The sequence below is a fragment of the Trachurus japonicus genome, chromosome 16 (genome assembly GCF_045865225.1).
Source record: "Trachurus japonicus isolate A0001 chromosome 16, Traja_1.0".
Classification (NCBI taxonomy): Eukaryota; Metazoa; Chordata; class Actinopteri; order Carangiformes; family Carangidae; genus Trachurus; species Trachurus japonicus.
The window spans coordinates 9218684-9238327 of record NC_140922.1 but is presented as its reverse complement, the minus strand read 5'-3'; the positions used below and the strand labels follow the sequence as shown (position 1 = coordinate 9238327).

The 19644-nt window shown below is 40.4% G+C and overlaps 3 protein-coding genes across 4 annotated transcripts; 1 reads left to right on the top strand and 2 right to left on the bottom strand.

The window, feature by feature from the left end:
* Nucleotides 1–127: 127 nt before the first annotated feature.
* Nucleotides 128–7668, bottom strand: rpa2 (replication protein A2). 2 transcript variants are annotated; one of them, XM_085801107.1, is made up of 9 exons: nt 7389–7668; nt 5847–5938; nt 5107–5208; nt 2818–2931; nt 2203–2277; nt 1745–1861; nt 1053–1190; nt 751–845; nt 128–610 (listed from the first exon to the last, which is right to left on the bottom strand). In XM_085801107.1, the coding sequence occupies exons 1-9, from the start codon at nt 7429–7431 to the stop codon at nt 523–525; spliced, it is 864 nt and encodes a 287-aa protein (XP_085657233.1). In that variant the 5' UTR covers nt 7432–7668; the 3' UTR covers nt 128–522. The 2 variants fall into 2 exon arrangements, with proteins under 2 accessions (XP_085657233.1, XP_085657234.1); XM_085801108.1 differs by lacking the exon at nt 7389–7668 and adding an exon at nt 6145–6287.
* smpdl3b (sphingomyelin phosphodiesterase acid like 3B) lies at nt 7292–11514 on the top strand. Its single transcript, XM_085801105.1, has 8 exons — nt 7292–7493; nt 7609–7822; nt 8125–8222; nt 8326–8469; nt 8595–8764; nt 9177–9357; nt 10065–10198; nt 10311–11514. Exons 1-8 carry the CDS (start codon nt 7418–7420, stop codon nt 10671–10673), a joined length of 1380 nt encoding a protein of 459 aa, XP_085657231.1. The 5' UTR covers nt 7292–7417; the 3' UTR covers nt 10674–11514.
* On the bottom strand, nt 11243–15519 carry mecr (mitochondrial trans-2-enoyl-CoA reductase). Its single transcript, XM_085801106.1, has 10 exons — nt 15187–15519; nt 14447–14544; nt 14209–14340; nt 13979–14122; nt 12916–13018; nt 12361–12463; nt 12194–12267; nt 12032–12092; nt 11638–11710; nt 11243–11528 (listed from the first exon to the last, which is right to left on the bottom strand). Exons 1-10 carry the CDS (start codon nt 15381–15383, stop codon nt 11365–11367), a joined length of 1149 nt encoding a protein of 382 aa, XP_085657232.1. The 5' UTR covers nt 15384–15519; the 3' UTR covers nt 11243–11364.
* Between the last annotated feature and the right edge of the window lie 4125 nt (nt 15520–19644).

The following is a 19644-nucleotide window of genomic DNA, read 5'->3' as shown; positions in this document are numbered from 1 at the left end:
GGTTAATGCAACATGTAGAAAATTGAACTGTACAGATATTAGTTAACTTAATTTGGTCAGAGAACTATCATTTAGAAAGCCAGTGTTGACCATTGTGGAACAAAGAAGTCACCATTGGATGACCACACTGTATTTTGAATCATCTTTTAATTCTGTCAAAAGTAAGTTACAATGACGAAAACAACCCCAGAAGTTATGCTTCCAAATTTTAAAATAACAAAATGCTTTACAGTGAACAATAGGGAATACAGAGAAATAGTTTTATCTGCCAACAACAGCTTAAGCTGCAACAGTTTTGGGACTTGCAAAACAGCAGAAGCAACCTCAGGATGTGTGAACCAACGTCTCATCAAACAAACATCTACTTTTCAGCTCAACAGAGGACATATAGGTTTACATTTAGTTCTGAGACACTGAATGTTTCAGCTAGGTTGTGATTTAGTCAACACCTTTGAGTTATAAAACGTTCACTGGTTATTCCGTCAGCTTAATTTCAAAGAAGTATCTCCACTGGTCAAGTGCCTAATCATCGTTGTCTGTTGATTTGAAGTGGTCTTCGTCAATGGTGGAAAAGATGTGTCCTTCATTGCTTAGAAACTCCACTGCTTGCCTGTTGGAGCACAAAGACAAAAGTGAGGACTATTTTCTCATACAACAGACAGTCAAATGTTTGTAACAAAGACAGAATATTCCTTCGCAATTCAAAGAAAACAAATGGTGGATAATAATAATATTAAACTCTTCTCTTACTTTATAATATTCATACTCATGCCACTGAGTCTCTGCTTTAGGTCCTGAATGCTGATGCCCTGTTGGTCTGGACAGCCTCTTATCAAACTCAGCACCTTGAAGGACGGACAATTACGTTAAAACGTGTCATCAAACCACAAATATTAAAACATCTCTCAGTTTGACTATCTTCTGCTTGTGAAATCACGTCACGTTCATAGTTATGATAGGAAGGGATGAAGTATGAGACATCAATCTGTGTGGTTAAAAGGCTTTTATCTTAGATCAGTGATTTCTGTATCAGTTGCTTCACTGAGGCTCACCTGATTCTGGTTTCCACTCAACCCATTGTTAACCATGTCGGTGGCACCTGCATAGCTCCCCGTCACCGCTCCCACACTGGCCATGCCCGGTCGTGACACGGAGGTGACGTTACTGCTCATTCCTCCTCCAGTCCCCATCTGAAAGCGAAACAATACTTAAATGTGTGGACACCGCAGTTCCTGTTAATACCATAAAGGTCACGTAGATACAGATATTAAGAAATGTGATGTGACTGTTCCTTTTACAGGGAAAAAGAGAACTGTGAGGTATGTGTTGAAACCATGCAGTCAATTCTTTTAAAATAAAATGTAGGAATCACAGCGGTTTTATGTCACACTAACTGTTACCCCATGACTGCAGTGACTCAACTCCGCATTGATGTCATTTTGTAAGCGATAGTGACTCAGCCTCATTCAAATAATGAAACAATGGTAGAGTGATCTTTTTTTTTTAATTACTGGCTGAGATTTATTTCGATTTAAAAGACAACTTGGCATCTCCACTGGGTTGGGGTCCTCTTGTCAGTCACTTTGACAATAAAAAAGACTCCCTTCATCTATCAGAGCAGGAGGCCTCCTCTGACCGATACACTTTCAGGTTTCTCAGCACTATAACCTAATCTGAATACCTCTTTGTTCGTGTTGCAACCAGCAACAAAAGCTTTTTGAGGTTTACGTCGAAGATGTCTCACCGTGCTCTGTGGTTTGCCGAGCGCCATGTGCGCTTGGACCACCTCCAACATATGCGAGGTGATTTCGTTCATATCCTCTAGGGGCCTCACGCTGAATGCAACAACCGACCTGTGGTTCTGAGACAGGAAGACAAACACCCACACCCCCAGTCAATCATCAAAAAAGAAAAAGAACAGAGAGAGAAAAACTGAATTCACAGAGGAACTAGTGGGAGAGAAAAGTTCGGGGTATTAACTGTTGAGAAAACTAAGCAAAAACCACATTGGTCAGTGTGCAACACCCCTTCTAATTTAAATTCTTCACAGTATATGTATATGTAACATTTTCACAGCATAAACTTTGAGGACAATTTTCTCAGGCTTAGATGTGCCAGCCATTTAGATTTCATACGGTCATTATCTCCTCACAAGGGATCATAAAGTTTGTCTCCAAGAGGATTTCAGGACATTAAACTCACCTGAAAGGAGCGCAGATTGCCGGACACTTTGACGTACGTGCCTGGGGGCAGGACAGTGCTGTCCATACCGGGGTCCTAAACAGACAACAACCACAGATTAATAGTGAAAGTGCTTGACTTCTAAAATGTCTGATTGGAAATCCTGATGAGGGTTCAGGTTTTCAATGATAACCAGTAACATTTGTAACTCACAATGACACAGGTAACCTGCTTATATCAGTTTTAGTTTCATTTATTTGACAAGGGACAGTGTACATTAATAAAACATTGTAAAAAACAAATGTAAATGCACCCGAGTTAACTAAAAAAGCTAGTTTTCATCGCTATATATGCTTCTGATACATATTTCTGTTGCATTTGTGATGTAATTTACACTATAGCCGCACTCTTAACTTCCTCACCTGGCTAATAAACTTAAGATGGGAAGTAAAACTCATCATTAGCCAGACAGTAATGATTTTTCCATACCTTTAAATAACATCATGACCGCATACAACATATTGTGTCATGTGGTTGACCACCTGAGGTCTTGTTTTACTGATGGTTTATATGCATCTCCCACATGTGACTGAAGTTCAGTAGAACAGAGGAGTTTCGAAACCGAGACACACTGACCTCTGTGTCCACCCACTGCTTCACGTCCATGGGGGCACCTGTCATGTCATCCACCTTGTACTGAATGTTGGTCATGGATTTGTCTGTGCTCCTGATGACACCCACAATAGTAACCTATGACAGAAAACACGAGCCATTACCAAACCAAGTAAAACCAAACAGCTACATATTAAAGCAGAAGTAAGTGGTCTGGTCGTTTTGGCTAATGCTGCGTTCCAGGCAGGCTTTTGAAATCGTAAATTACAGCTTCAAGTCACAACTTATGACTTTGTAGCGTTCCAGGCAACCCACTCGTGTTTTTCCGACCTGTTTTACCGGTGAAAGTCACTATAACGGCCACTCGTAACTTCCGACCCGTGAACTCGTACCAGATCGAACTGGTACCACTTCACAGGTCGGAAAAATACGAGTTGCCTTGAACGCACCATAACAGTCCTCGTCGCTACGTCACCACATTCACGGCGTTCCTTGGCTGCACACACAGCCCTGCATGCCGTTCTCTCTCCTCATTGGATAAAAACTGTAGGATACGATAAATGTTTTCTCCTCCGCTCAGAGCAGAGCAGAGTGACTGACAGACCCGTGTTTCAGACCAAACACTCTATGTAAGTGATTGCTGTCGGAAGATATAACTATTTAAGACTTATATTAACACAAATATATCACTTACTTCTGCTTTAACTGCAAGTTGTAATATGCTGCATTGTTTTAGCACATGTGGCGCAAAAGAGGTGTTAGTTTCGTTCTTTTTTCTTGGGTATTATCTGAATGATGCATGTTGTGGGTCCAAGGTTCCCTCTTTTCTATGAAATGCTGCACAAACTTTTTTTTTTCTTCTTTTTTTCTAACAAATAGCTATCTCTGTACATGCAAATGTTTATCTGAAACAAGTTCCTCTTAACACCATTTTGCTTAGTGATGCAAAGAAGAAATACAAAGAAGGCGGCATTTTCCCCCCATAGCATGATGAGAATGATTCCAGTCAGCGCTGTGGTGGTAGGCAAGGGCGTCAGTTTACTTTAAAAGTGATGGGGACAAGGACCATAATGCACTCCAGAGATTAAATGTTGATGTTGTTAACAGTGACTTTGTTGCACCCCAAACATTAAGCATATATCTGTGGGCTGCTGTCTTATCGTTCAATCGACCCCCGGCGTCCCCCTGGTGCGGCTTGAAATTCCCTCTTTGTCCAAAGCAGGAAATGACAGAAAGAGTTTGAGAACTACTGTAATCGAAGCTACACTTGTTGCGAGTTGGCTCCGGCGTATAGGAAGTTATGCGCCGTGCACTGTTTGGGCTGCCTATTCTGTCATAGTTTATTTGTACCAATGTTTTTTCTTAATTTTTCATCAGGTTAATGTTAAGTTAATTTGGTGGTGGGGACAAAATTGTTCGTGACAAAAAGTGGTGGTGGGTCCCCAGTGTAAATGACGTCTATGGTGGTAGGTGGAGCTATTCAGGAATTGGAGTATAAAACTATGCATCCTCCAATACACATAATAAAGCTAAGCTAAGATAATTATTTACATACAGTATAACAGAGATTAATTAGGCAGTAGGTGGTTAAGAGGTTGAATCCATACCATTAGGTGGAACTCTGCATACTACGGATTGTATCCTAGATTGCATACACAGTCATTTAGTGGTGAAATGAGAAGCTCATGAAAAAAACAGAAATACACTCTGACAGCTGGAGAGGTAGCCAATGAATGAATATATACATAATATGTTTATCACTGATTAGTCTGCCAGTTTCTTTTCTTGATAAATCCAGAAAGCACTGGGGGAAAAAACTGAATTGGCAATTTTCTGTCACTTGTGATGGACAAGAAAGTTTGTTTTTTAACTGAATTTAGTTCATTACCATATAATAATGACAAAACCCTCTCTGAAGAATTTCATGCATATATAAAAAATTATGAAAACCTGCTTTTCTCTCACTTGACTTAATGATTAGTCAAAAAACTATTTTGGCAATGGCAATTAATGTCATATCTCAAACAAAAATACATTTTCTAACAGTTGCTCATTCACATCTTACAGTTAAAATGTATTTTCTATCTTAAAAATGAAAAAAACAAAAAAACAAACACTAAATAAAACATCCAATATAAAGATGTCAACTGGGCCTCAGGGTATTTCTAACAGCAACTTTGACCAATTTCCCAGTTTTAGCCATGCCCCTATTTAGAAGACAAAAAATAGAAAATAGTACATAAATATACAGCAACTGATTAAAATATTTACATTGGTTCACCACCATACAGTGCTCACGTTGCCTCATCTTACCTGGGCAACTTCCACATCTCCTACTTTGAAGGCCTCATCTGCCTGGGAGGCAGACATCAGCTGAGACACTGTGCAGGGGATTATTTGTGTGGCACGGGCTCTCTGAAAAGAAAAGAAAAACACACACAGGGTTTCTGCAGGGTTCTCCATTTTAAATCTTCATAACCACATAGACTTTAATCTAATAGCATTTTATAGTCATGATAGGCACAAAATTGGGAGAATCAAACAATTACATTAGGACAACATTTTACATTTTTATTAATGTTTTCACAGCTATGTATGACAATAATTCCCTGTAATATTACCTATTAATATGACCTGGCTGGACCCATATGTGGATTACTGAACAGGCCTATGGAAACAGATCCAGGGGACAAAGAGCTCATTGTCTCATAGTCGATCATCTTTGGACCAATGTTAGCTAACTGATGAAAAAAATATTTCAAAAATAAAGTATTAACTTTAAATCGATGAGCTTCCAAGCAACGTCTCCTGGTAGGGAGATGTTGTAGCTAAAATCACTGTTTACAGCATGGATAGATGGCACAGAGGTTGACTGCTGTGCCTCACCATCCAAGAAGTGTCATACAGTGTTTACATCAGCTCCCAGGAATATGTGCACTTATGTGTAGCAGTGAAATATGAACTAATTGTGTAACAGGTTGGTAAATAAGATGTGCTTCAAGCTGCCAGTGGATTATTGATGTAGTTGTGCAGTCCTAGGTAACGTTACAGACCTGTTTCTTCTCTCCTCCCTGGGACAGAGACGGTGAAGCAAAGCCTCCTGGAGACTGAGTGTAACCTCCGCCCATACTGGACTCATTGTACCCTAATGAGAGACACAGAAAAGACAGTGACAGTTTAATTAACTCGGTGCTTACTCGTCGTGTTTCCCATTTACACCAAACACAACTCTGCTAACGTTAACTAACATCCCAGACAACAACAAAGAGGAGTTCGTTAGTATTCAAGCTAATGTGAGCTGCAGACAGCCCGACAACTTTATTAACAAAGCAGAATGGACATTAAACTCACCCTGGTTCCACATGTTGGCGCTTTGTCTTTAATTTAACTTAATAATATCAAAACTGTGATATTATTGACACTGTAGAGACGGCACAACAGCAGCACGCAGGTTTCCAGACGTCTTCCTTGAGTGGAAGTCCCGCGTCAAACTCAATGTACAGCGCATGCGCACAACGGAAGTCCCGCGAAATTTTCAGTGCTGGTTGTATTTCCGCCCTGGTCTTTGTCTGTCAGACCATCATGGCCCTCTAAAGGCCACATTTGTCGCAATGATTGGTGAGTACAACTCTCTACTATGTTCCTATACACATCATTAGCGTCTATTTTGGATGGAAATTGGATCATGTAGCTCATTGAGGGCGGTGCACAGCATTAGAGTGTGAGTGTGCCTGACAGATAAAGCTCGGGGCGTAAACACACACCTTTACAAACAGACAAGGCGGGGAGTTTTGCAGCCTTCAAGCACTGTGGGAAATATTAAGACGTCTGAGACAACGGCTGTGTTAATGTTATCCAGACTCCAGAGAGTACCGGGTAATGTTTGGTAAAACATGGTAAACACAATATCACCAAGTTTTGACAAGTTAATCGTCCGAAAATGTTATATTTATTGTAAAATTGCTCAGTAATAATAACCGCAGCCGCAGGAAGTACGAGCATGACTTGAAGGCACCTCAAGCCTTTGACCTGCATTAAAAAAATGCAACAACAGTGGCATCTTCATCTTAACCATACCGCCGAGGAAAGAAAATAAACAAGCGTGGTGTGCGGTCCACCGGAAGATTAGAGCCCACCAACTATTTAGAGCAATTCTAAGGCCTATTAGTTTTATACTGAGCCTACATAAAAATAGTCCACAGAGAAAGTAGCCTACTCAGATTACTGCCTCTGATGCCTTTTACGGTAATCTTCGATTCACAGCCTAGATAAATAGCTTTCATTATCTATCAGTTTATACCACATTAGGTGTGCTCCGGGCCTGCAGCCAAAAACCGTTTGACCAGAGTAGCCACATCACTTTTTTTTTAGTTCAGAAAAATATAACTTCTCCATACTACACCATGTGTAGGCCTATGTAAACAATGTCAGGGTATCTACTTAGTCGGCTGTTAAAACTTTATGAGTAGGCTACCAGCCTATAGGGAACTAAATGAAGTGTCCCCTGCAGTCAGAACAGGTAATGGACAACCACCAGAGCAAAGATGCGTCATGAGCTTCTGTATCTTATCTTGCTTTGCCCTTTATAGACGTACCACTGAAACGTGAACTTGACTTGTGTCGGATGTTCTTCAACATGATGTCTGCGGTCAGGCTGCTCCTGTCTTGTCTGCTTTTCAGAGAGATCCAGGCGCTGTCAGGTAGGTCAAGTCTCCAAAAATACTTGTTTCTTAAAAATGCTTAAAATGTCCTAAAGCTGCACTAACTTCATCTGTGCCATATGCATGTTCTTTTTTTTTTTGTCTCTCCATCCAGGGAGCTTCTGGCACATCACGGATCTGCACTGGGACCCCACATACAAGCTGACCGACAACCCCGAGCTGGTGTGCGAGTCGAGCGGTAAACGACCCGCAGCCAATGCGGGGAGATATGGGGACTATGTCTGTGACTCACCATGGCATCTCATCAACTCCTCTGTGTATGCTATGAAGGAAATCCTGCCAGACCCGGATTTCATCGTGTGGACAGGGTAATGAGCCATGTGTCTATTTTTGTGTTTGGAAAAATGGTCTTGTGTTAAGTCCCAAGTCCAGCTTCATAATCGTTGTGTTCATGTCTTTTACGAGACATCATGCACGAGGAGAGGCCCACAGAGAGCTCAGCATACTATGTGTGGTTCATAGAGAACCACTTGAGCCTATATTTCTATGGTACTTTGGTACTTCTTCGGTATAGTTTGGTTGATCACCCCCGTCACTATCTCTTACAGAATTTATTCTTTAAACCAAAAAGGAGAAGTCGACTGTAAATAACCAGTGTTTTGCATTGCAGAGATGACACGCCACATGTACCCAATGAGGACCTGGGAGAGGAGGCAGTACTGCATATCATCAGCAACCTCACTCACATCATACAACAGGTCTTTCCACGTAAGTGTGACGAGGGATCACATGTATCATCATCATTCATTTTTAGCATTTTAGTATTGATTAGCTAATATTCTTAATGCCATTTCTTCATTTGCTTCCTCAGACACTAAAGTGTACTCTGCCTTGGGGAACCATGACTACCACCCTAAGAGCCAGCTTCCTGCAGGCCCAAACTACATCTATAACCAAACAGCAGCAATGTGGCAGGACTGGTTGGAGCCAGAGTCCCAACTGACATTCATAAAAGGTGAAGAGAGCTTTGTTTGATATTTTGATGCACAGTTGCTCCCGTAAGAATCAATGTAACAAGTTCACAAATGATACAATTGAAAACACACGCCATTTGCTTTCTGCATTGTTTCTCCTGTGCAGGTGGATACTACACCGAAAAGCTGCTGGGTCGAACAGGTTACAGGATGCTGGTCCTCAACACTAACCTCTACTATGACCAGAACAAGCTGACCGTGGACATGGTCGACCCAGCAGGCCAGTTTAGTTGGGCTGATGGCGTTCTGACTGAGGCTGCAAACAACAAAGAAAAGGCGAGGCATCATGTCCATCAGTGCTCTGCAGCAGGGCTTACACTGAAAAAGAGTCAGTCCCACCATGCTTTAGGGACTTCTGCTATCTGCAGTTCTACTTTTTATGCATTGCTGGCAGTAGTCTTACAGATCACAAAAAAACAGTGAGAAATTCTTCCCTCTTTTCCATGCAGTTGCAGGGTAAAAAGAGGGAAAACTTTCATTTGAATGGCTTACGCTATATTAGTCATAAGCAAAAGGAGTTGTGAAAGAGATTCACTTTCAGAAACACTGTCTGGCATTGAGCTCTCCCTAGTTGGTCTGGCCCAGTTTAACCCTTTGCCGTGCATACAAGCTGATCAATTGAAAAAGCAGAGCTCAGAGAGTGAAAATGAGCCATTTTCAACCAACTGTGCAATGGTTTCTTTACCAGGTGTACATCATTGGCCACGTGCCCCCAGGTTTCTTTGAGAAGAAGAGAAGCAAGCCGTGGTTTACTCCCACATTCAACCGGAGATACTTGGATTTAATTCAGAAGCATCATTCTGTCATCCTTGGACAGTTCTTTGGCCACCACCACACGGATAGCTTCCGCATGTTCTACAATTCAGACGGTAAAGTAACATGATGATACTCCCTATACCAGTGGTTCCCAAACCTTTTGTGGCCAAGGCACACCAAAGGACAAGTAAAAATCTCAAGGCACACCTATTGTTCAAAATAGCCTTCATAACACGTGTTATCACTTATATCATGTAAAATATCTGTAAATGTGCATAATTATTTAATAATGCCAAATAAAATGTGACAAAGAAAACTAGGCTACATTACTCACATATTTATTAACGAAATATTTCAAAGATTAATTTGAAACTTTATCAAATTAGGCTTCATCAAAGCAGCAATACAACCATTTAAACCAGACAGGTCACAATAACCGTCCATGGTCCTACAGATTGATCAGCATTGAAACATATTGTGCGAAATATGGGGTTCTCTTTGAGGATTTTTTTTTTGAGAATTGTTTTTAGGTATAGAGTTTGCCTCTGTATTATGAAATGAGCGCATACAAAGTACTGATAGTAAATTAAAAATAATTATTTTTTGTGTAGTTGTATATTGCAATAATAATGTATGGTTGTCACAAAATCCCACGGCACACCTGGACTTGCCTCACGGCACACCAGTGTGCCGCGGCACACCGTTTGGGAACCACTGCCCTATACCACTACTACTACTGCCGATAGATTACATGACCTGGTGCCACGCTTACATTTGTAATATATGGGAAATCAGCAGTGATTCCTCTCTCTTTCTCCAGACTCTCCCATCAGTGCGATGTTTCTCAGCCCAGGAGTCACACCATGGAAAACATCACTTCCTGGAGTTGTGGACGGAGCAAACAACCCGGGGATTCGTGTCTTTGAATACGACACCCAAACGCTTCTGGTCAAAGTAAGTCAATGTGTGATTTCCGTTCAAATATGTTCAGGAACCGTTGTAAGCTGCAATGCACGTATTAAAACCAATAAAACCTTTGTAACAATGCTTGTTTGAACACACTCAGGATGTGGTGACCTATTACCTGAACCTGACACACGCGAATGCGGCTCGTGAACGCTGGGAGAAAGAATACCGCCTCACAGAGAGCTTCAGGGTACCGGACGCCTCCCCAGCTTCCATGCACCAGGTTCTGGAGAGCATTGCTAAAAACCAGTGCTACCTGCAGAAGTACTATGAGTTCAACTCTGTCAGCTACGACCTGACAGAGTGTGACGGTGACTGCCGCGTGGACCACGTGTGTGCAGCCAGAGAGGTAGACTTTGGCAAGTATGACGCGTGTCTGCAAAAAGAAGGGGCTGCTGCCATTCAGGCTGGGCTGCTGCCGCTCTTATCCGTGGCAATAAGTCTGGTGTTAACCAATCGGTAATGTTAAAATGTATTTTTGAAGCTTCAGGAAGTGATTGAATGGAAAAAAAGGAGATTCAAAATCAAGCATTTTGTATATTGCAGTCATGTAAATATTTTTCTAACGACTAGTTGACAATGAATGACAGATTGATATGCCTTTATGTTGTAAATCTTACAAATGTCTGTAATTCATTTACTAGATACAATACATCTTGTAGCTTTGGCAATCCCTGTGTGCAGCCTTGTTGTACTGACTGGCTCGAATCCAGACGTCAGTCACGTGTTCTCACCCTCAAGCTTTCCGGTCAGACTCTGCTGTATTCACTCTGACTTGTATGACTGTTGTTTCAACAGAGCAGATCAATGCATTAGTGATATCAGCATTTCCACAACAATAAATCTGTTTATATTAATTGTACTCACTCATCACTGTCAGTTAAATGCAATATAATCTGTTACAAAACACAACAAATAAAGTTCTATGATTATTCTATCTCATAAATCTATATAAAGATTTAATGAGTTTTTGATTACTGCCAGTAAACTGAGGAGATGATTGCAGAACATGGCAGATACCAGACTTTGAGCTTGCTGTGAAGACACATTTAATAATATAAATGTACACGCCTTAGCAGCAAATATGATTAACACGTCTGGAATCCAGTGTTCAGTCACAGTTACGTTTCAGTTGGCGGGTAAGTCCAGCCAGGTCACATAATTAGGACCTGTTTAGCTGAAGTGAACGGCTGCATCGATGCATCAAGGGCTTTACTGAAGTCTTGGAGTGCCACCTCGGTGCAGGCAGGAGCTGTCAGCTTTCCCTTCTTGATGAGGGAGCACAGCTCGTCCAGCATGGCTCTTAGCGCCCTTTCATCTGAGGAGAAAGTTTGCGGAATTTCAATTGAAGTTTTTTTTTTTTTTTTTTTTAAAGGACTCATTTCGTTATCTTAGTGCGTGAAAGAGGTCACTCCATAAGGACTCACCGTTTAAGTGATCTCTCTTCCACTGTGTGACCCAAAATCCCCGAACCTTTACGTCCTTAAAAATCAGAGCACTCTGGAGAGAACAAGTGTAGTAAGTGTTGGGATTAGATTTATAATAGGCAAGGCAAGGCAAGGCATCTTTATTTATATAGCACATTTCATACCAAGGCAACTAAATGTGCTTTACATAAAGACAAAACATTAAAAAAAGAAAAAAGGAACAGCATAAAAACAAAGAACAGAAAACACAGTTAAAAACAGGAGCAAAGAAGAATAAAAAAGTAAAATAAAAGAAAATAGATCAAGTTTAAAGTCATTAAAAAGAGCTCAGCTAATAATGTCTTTCGGAGATGTACAGTATGTGTATCCTAGGACATAGGAGGATTCATCTTACCACAGGGACAGTAACTGGCTGTTTGGCCATTCCTCCATATGTCACCATAGAGCCACCAACCCTGAAAATCATTAAAAAATATATGGTATTTTATTTTCAGATTCTCTATTCTGTGTTAAATTATTTGATCATGTTCTAAAAAAAAATATTCATCATCCTCACTGTAGATGACGGAGCAGTTCTGTTGCACTCTTGCCTCCAACTCCATTTAAAGCTAGTTTTGGTTTCGAACAAGTCTAGAAAAAAACAGAACATATTAGGACATATTTATGCACTGTCAGGCGAAACCACAGGGCCCTATATTAAGAGCTGTCTTTAGAGCCACAGACCTTGAACAGTTCCTTAATCTCAGGACGCCTCAGTGCCTCCTCTTTGATCACATGGGTCGCACCGATAGCCTTCAACCTATCACTGAGCTGTGTGAACTCTGGCCTGTGAAAGGGAAGGCACAATGAGGAAGTTCATTACACTCATAAATTCCAGCACACAAAAAAAGTATCCATAGTCACTCATAGTGTTAGTACGGTCCCCAGAAAGGATTTAAGAAACTTAGTGAGGAACAGGAAGAAGAGCTGAAGTGTCATTACACCCATTTATTTACACAACGTAGTTATAAAACAGGTATGTCGGGGTGGTGTTTAGCTCAGTTGGTAGAGCACTCGCCCCATGTATTGAGGCTATAGTCCTCACTGCAGACGGCCCTGGTTCGAATCCCACGTCGAGCGGCCCTATCCTGCTTGTCACCCCCCCTCTCTGCTTCCCATTTCCTGTCTCTCTCAACTCTCCTGTCAATTAAAGGCAAAAAAGACCCCAAAAATATACTTAAAAAAAACACACACAAAAAATCAGTTATTTCAGATTGAGTGAAGTATGACTGAGTCAACCTGTCTCTGATTACGTTGATAGTGTTTATTCCTTGTGCAGCGGCAATCTGTATGACAGCCTGGCCCACTCCACTGTTGGCAGCGTTCTGGATCACTGTGTCCCCTGGAAAATACATGGACAGACACTGTCACCTGATGGATAAAACTAGGCTACTTCACCGCATGTTTTTACTCAGTTTTAAATAAACATGTTCTCATCATCATCTCATCACACCTACCATGCACAGAATCCCCCCCTTATGCAAGTTCATGCTGCAGACACCAACCCATAAACTTTATCAACACAGTGGCTTTACATTTACTGAATACTGGCTAATTCTGAAAGTCTTTTGTGCTTTGGTGAAACACAGAAAAACTGTCCTTCTGAATATTTAAAGTTAGTAGCAGTAGGCTAGTGGTATTGACTGACTTTTCACAAGCAGCGGGTCAAGGTTTCATCTGTCTAATAATTTAATCCACATCTCAGATGGAACATGAACACCTACCGCACGATAAGATAAGGTAAGGTAAGATTAGGTAAGGTAAGGTAAGGTAACTTTATTTGTCCCATAGGAGAAATTTGTTTTGGGCCCATTGTGCCTCTTGGTTGCCTACATTTCATGGACAGGGAGACATCACTTACATCATCCACATACAGGACATACATGATACATAAAATCAGTCTGGTCAGTGCTTGTGCAATAAAATTACATACCAAGACGTCATAATTAATGTAATAAATAGAAATAGAAGGAGAAAACTTAGAGTAGTAAATAAAAACCATGTTAAGAACATCATAAAAGAAAAACTTAGTATGATACTAAAATCTTATATGACCACAATAAAGCCATAGTCCAACCCTTAAGCAATATTTGTGCAAAAAACAAAGGACAATTATATGATAATGGCAATAAAAGCTAGTTCTGCCTCTGACAGGGGGATGCAACAGGGTCAGCAGATGCAGTGTGGCGGTATGGAGGGATTAGGGTTCGGGGGTGTGGGGTGTGCCAGGCAGGGGATCCTGTGAAATTGAAAATAATATAATGTAATATGATATAATGTCCCAGTGTGTGGACCTGTTTACCTGGCTTTAGATCTTCAAAGTCCAAGAGCATCCTGAAGGCAGTGCAGGGGTTTACCCCCAGAGTGGCAGCAGACAACAAAGGAATGTCATTCGGTAGCGAAATGACATCATCCTCAGCGAGCACCGCCTCTGTCCTCCATGTCCCTGCTCACACAAAGGTACAAATTTAATACTGGGGAGATACAGTTGTGACCCTGTGGTCTCAGCCATGTAATAAAGGTGTAAATTACCTAGACTGGACTCTTTCGGGATGACCCAGTCTCCTGTTTTGAGGGACTTGACCTGGCTGCCCACCTCTACGACCTGGGCCACACCTTCATTGCCCCCGACAGCTGGGAGGTCAGGCAGGATGGAGTAAGTTCCTGAAACGACCCCGTTAGATAGACAACAGATCTTCAAGCACAACAAGAAATTAATGTATTGTTCTCTTTCTTTGCTTTTAAATCAGGCTTTGGTCTGAGAGATTACCTTGAATCATATTGATATCAGCAGGGTTGATTGGTGCCGCCAGAATTTTAACAAGGACATCTTTGGCGCCTACAGGGGGCAGATCTAAATTCTCCAACCTGGCAACCAGAAAATTAGTTTTAAGTTCTGTCTACTTTGGTTCATAGCAAGCCCAATTTGCTGGTTCGGCCTCTCAAATGCAAGGATTTGCAATTTTGTCTTTACTGTGTGAAAAAAAAAAGAAAAAAAAAAGCTCACCACTAGGTCTGAGACAAAACAAAGATTCAATATGATCTTGTGTTTTGTAATCAACTAGTAGGCCTATCTGAAAGATGAATAGCAAACTGTTTAACGGAAGTCAGGCAGTTTTGCCAATCTTACGCCAACACCAGTAGACTCCATCTTTGAAGTTTTTCTCATGTAAACCCCATTTGAACGCACTTTTTTCTCCTACCAGTGTCCAGCGGATGTTTACGTCCTCGGGCCCCAGAGGACGGTGATTAGCCAATAACAAAGAAGACGTAAAATGTACATGGACAGGTGAGCGGCATAATGGTGAGATTTATGCTTCGAGACAAGTGTTTTCAAACAAGTTTTACGAGAGGAAACACCGAAAGAATGAAGACTACTGGATGACACGACAGAATCAGGCATGTTTAATCACCTAAACCCCGTTAAACAGCAGCGTTGAGCCACATGACCTGATTTATCTACATGCAACCAACAAAACATGAATTCTTTATTGAAACGGGAGCTCTTACTGGACGACTTGAGAAGGGTCTCCGTGTTTTCTGTACACAAGTGCCTTGCATGTTGGTGCAGAAAGTCCAGCGGAATGACTGAAGTGAGACACGCTAGCATTGTCCCTGTGCCTTGATAGTTTTAAAAGAGCAGCGGCTAAACTTCTCCCGCAGCTTGTCTGGCTTCTTAAATAGACTCTGTGAAGTGGCAGCCACATCACGACACTGCAGCGGACCTAAAATATAACACCTAAGTGCACCGCTGTTCTTTAATATCTGTTTTGTGAGCCGTAAGTTTGGTTAGCGTTGCTGTCACTGTGCGGCCATGTTGGAGCTTGTGTCATTGAAAATATAAACAGAGAACAGCGCCCCCGGTGGACGAAGGCGACACTTCACCACTAATAACTGGCTGTGGCGTTTGACCAGGTACGAAGAAAAGAGGAATTGATTGTGTTTGGTGGTATTTCACTTCATGAACTCTCACAATTTGGTGCTTTGTTTTGAGTCAAAACTGAAAACCTTCTTGCACCCTACATAAAACCAGAATCAGAATCTGTTTGCTGTAATACTCTAATACAGTTGTGGCCAAAAGTTTTGAGAGTGACACATTTTTATTTTCAGTCTGTTGCCTCAGTTTATATGGCAATTATATTAGGATGCTATGAAGAGGGATCAGATTAAATGCAATTACTTGCAAAGTCCCTCCTTGCCATGTAAATTAACTCGAGGAAAGACGATCAATTGTTGTGAAGAAGGCTTCAGGGTGCCCAGGAAAGTCCAACAGAGCTAGGACAGTCTCCTAAAGGTGATTCAGCTTCAGGATCGGGGCACCACCAGTGCAGTGCTTGCTCAGGAATGGCAGCAGGTGTTAGCGCATCTGCAAACACAGTGAGGCAAAGACTTTTGGCGGATGGTGGGGCATCAAAAAGTGCAGCAAGAAGCCACTTCTACAAGAATAGGCTACTTATACATATCCCATGGGAACATCTGCCAAAAAGAAAAAAAACAAAACACTGAAACAGCAAACTTTGTGAAAACCATTCATTCTCAAAACGTGTGACCATGGCTGTACACACATAACGATTGACTTTTTAGTAATTGCCTTTGATTTGATAGACATAAAGTAAGTGGTTATTAGTTAATGTCAAGCAGAAATATTTGTATAATGTGTCATTTTACATTTGATAGGAGCTTAATTACTGTGCTTTATCAAGAAACCTCTTGAATTCAAGTATTTTAGTTGTAATGGAGTATTTCTATATCTGTGTTATTGCTACTTAAGGATCTGGATATTTCTTTCCAGACAACTAAGCAAATGTAGTCAGGCCAGTCAGAAATCAAGTGATAGGATTGTGAATTAGTATCAGAACAGGTTACATGGAAAACACACATGGATATTGACATATTTATTAGGAAATGGAGCAGATCTTTACATATAGAAACATAATCACAGTAATACTTTGAAAAGCCTACATGCTGCTCATCATTGACAAACTAGCCATTAAATTGCCTGAGATCAAGATAATTGTAAGTTCATGGCAGTCAGCACTGATACATTCATCAGTAATAAATGCACATTTTTCGGAGGTAGCCCGAGCCATTTACCTGACAAGATACAACACCACAAAATAAATGGCTGATGGTCACAAACAAAATGTACCACACCAAGCAAACTATGATGCAGAGTGCTTTGGTGCACTTCACATGTTACCCTGAGCACATGGCCTAATAGGTCCTTGGATTTTCAAGATATATCTAACTCACCTAATACCCAACACTCAATTCACAATAACACACCACTGAGGGGTCAGACAGGTTTGTTGCAATCAGAATGTCTGTAATAGACTTAAGTTTCCAAATGATACTTTGAAAACATTACAAAGTTCAGCAGAACATTGCAAACATTATAATACAACACTTTTGTTTTAACCTTTGTCTAAATAGTGGGTGTCAGAGTCACCGATTAGACCTTGACGGATGAGGTATTGAGAAGCAATACAAAAAAAATTCACAAACTGATTCTTTGTGTGCCTCTTTTAAATGCAGAGGAAGGAAAGTGTTGAAGTTAGCCATGTTAGCATTGTAATCGTAAATGGTTAATTCAGCGTAAAATTTCAGAAAATAAACAAGATGAGTCCACCTAATCAGAGCACTTACATCAACAATCTTTCTGTCCTTTTATATCCTGAGTGTAATTATCAGAACAGTGTTTCCTTATGTAACCTTTACAATTGGAAAACGTAGAGTATATAAACACAGCCCAAAAGTAGAGTATAAAGTAGGATTTGAGTGTTAATTCATCCATGACACATTCTTTTTGTCATAAGCATTGATAGTCTGAAACACCAAGTATCAGCCATGTGTTGAGATGAGAAAACCCCATATATTATATACTACCAGCCCCAGTCCCTTTAACAATAATCTACTACATCCCCATCTACAACAATTATAGAGGAAAAAATACAATAATAGTAGTTCTTCATATCATATTATATCATCATTTCACATCATGTGGGTGAGCAATTGCCAATTAGGTCTTGAATAAACACTCATCGACTCTTTCCAATCAATCTGAAGTATTCCCTGAGTTTTCAGATTGGTATTTCCTGAGATGAGACTAAGAGTGGAGGTACTGTTTTTGTCTCCCGGTAACTTACTGTAGATGATATATGAAAGTCTAAAAACATATAATATAAAAATATTTAACACATTAAAAGGAGATTAAAAGGAATACAAAAAAAGAAATGAATGCATCTTACACATGATTAGTGCAGAGTAACATTGCATTGGTTTTGGCATAGATAGGAATAACAATGTGTCTCTCTTGTGAAAGGCTCATTGTGCACAAAAAAAGAAAGTTAAAAAAATAAACACAAAAGACAAAGGAAATAAAGAAATTCTCATAATACTATGTACCTGTACAGTATGTACTCTATATTGCAATATCACTGTATTTATACTGCATTGGATTATTAAGGAAAATGATTTATCAAGCACACATGTACAAAGTAATACGAGTACCTCGATTTAAAAAAAAAAGTGTAACCAAATATATTCTCAAATCATACGTAGCTTTGAATGACGTTTGGCAGTTTTCTGATGTCTGATCAAACATTAATTGCTGAGAGGCTTCGACAGGAGCAGGAGAGGCTGCAGCACTCTTGGATGAAAAATAAATACGTAGTATGATTTTTTTTTCTTTTTTTAAAAAAAGGCTTTAGAATAATTTTACATATATATTAATTGAGTGTAAAAGTCTTGTCAGCTTCTCCTGTAAAATGGGAGTAAAATGCTGATTAGCTAGCTAGTTCTACATGCTCCTCCGTGCAGGCTTGGTGTCCCTGAACTATTACCCTACGAAGGGCTATGGGGAGGTAATGTCTTAAATAACTACCTAGAAATGGATCACATGGTTATAAACAAAAACACCAGCCTTCCCACTGGCAACATCATGTATGATTCTGCCTCGTTTTATTCAAGTATCAAGAGGAGAGCTAGCTGGACGCCTCAGTAACTCAGTCCAGGTCAAGTATCTTATTTGAAATTACGTTGTACATGTATTGTGTTTAGTATTACGTTGGTTGGAATTCCATCAAATCCTTGTTAAGGTCATGGAAAAAAGCAGCAGTCTTTTACACAGCAGCCAGTAAAATGAGAATATAGTGTAAATAAAAAGTTCACAAAGGTAATGCTTCCAATTCCCAAAGAGGTTAAAGAGTAATTAAACATCACCCCGAAAAGCAACGTTTTGCCTTCAACTTGTAACTGCATCCAGTCCAATAATCTTGCTTTCTTTACCAAATAGAAACATGTTTTTCTGCTCTTTGAGCAATTCTGATGTAGCGTGGAGCTACAGTACCACACTATATCAACAGAACAACTGACCACACCTGAGTTAATTTAGGTTCCTGAGATCCCAGTGGTCAGCATTCACCATCAGAAATGCTTGTTGGATTGTTGAAAAGCTCAAGAAAGTATGCTTCCCATAAACCCTTCCAATGTTAGAAATGGAGCAGACAACAAATCCTTTTTTTTTTTAAATAGCTGAGAAAAATGTCAGGAGATCCTGGAGAACATCTCACTTCAGCCAGATAAAAAGTTAAACCAAAACAGACGCTTTTCAGGGAGTGTGAAGTTACTCTTCAAAGAGTCATATCACAACTAATGGCTAATGCTGCGCAAACACTGTAGTGCAAAACGGATTTGATTTAATCCCAATCCATATCACAATCTCCAGAGATGAAATCTGAGAATATCTGGTTTACCATCAGCAGTTAGGGTGACAGTGTTAGTAGCAGACCAAACATGATGCATTGAGGTAGATCGTGCACCTTTACATGGCCAGCAAAACGCTGGATAAAAAAAAAGAAAAGAAAAAAAATTACAACTAAAATAACTCCAAACCAAAAGCTGGAGACCACTTCTGGTCTGACATTCATTTGGCCCCAGGAAAACTGGATGGTCAATTGCAATATTGGC

Coding starts and splice junctions, on each gene's coding strand:
- rpa2 (XM_085801107.1), bottom strand. CDS start 7,431: ATGTTGAAGAACATCCGACACAAGTCAAGTTCACGTTTCAGTG. Junction 1,862..2,202: donor GCAATCTGCGCTCCTTTCAG/GTGAGTTTAATG, acceptor TTCCTGTCTCAG/AACCACAGGTCGGTTGTTGC. Junction 846..1,052: donor TGAGTGGAAACCAGAATCAG/GTGAGCCTCAGT, acceptor CCGTCCTTCAAG/GTGCTGAGTTTGATAAGAGG.
- mecr (XM_085801106.1), bottom strand. CDS start 15,383: ATGTGGCTGCCACTTCACAGAGTCTATTTAAGAAGCCAGACAAGCTGC. Junction 12,268..12,360: donor AGATTAAGGAACTGTTCAAG/GTCTGTGGCTCT, acceptor GTTTTTTTCTAG/ACTTGTTCGAAACCAAAACT. Junction 12,093..12,193: donor GAACTGCTCCGTCATCTACA/GTGAGGATGATG, acceptor AATGATTTTCAG/GGTTGGTGGCTCTATGGTGA.
- smpdl3b (XM_085801105.1), top strand. CDS start 7,418: ATGTTCTTCAACATGATGTCTGCGGTCAGGCTGCTCCTGTCTTGTCTG. Junction 8,470..8,594: donor CCAACTGACATTCATAAAAG/GTGAAGAGAGCT, acceptor TCTCCTGTGCAG/GTGGATACTACACCGAAAAG. Junction 8,765..9,176: donor CTGCAAACAACAAAGAAAAG/GCGAGGCATCAT, acceptor TTTCTTTACCAG/GTGTACATCATTGGCCACGT.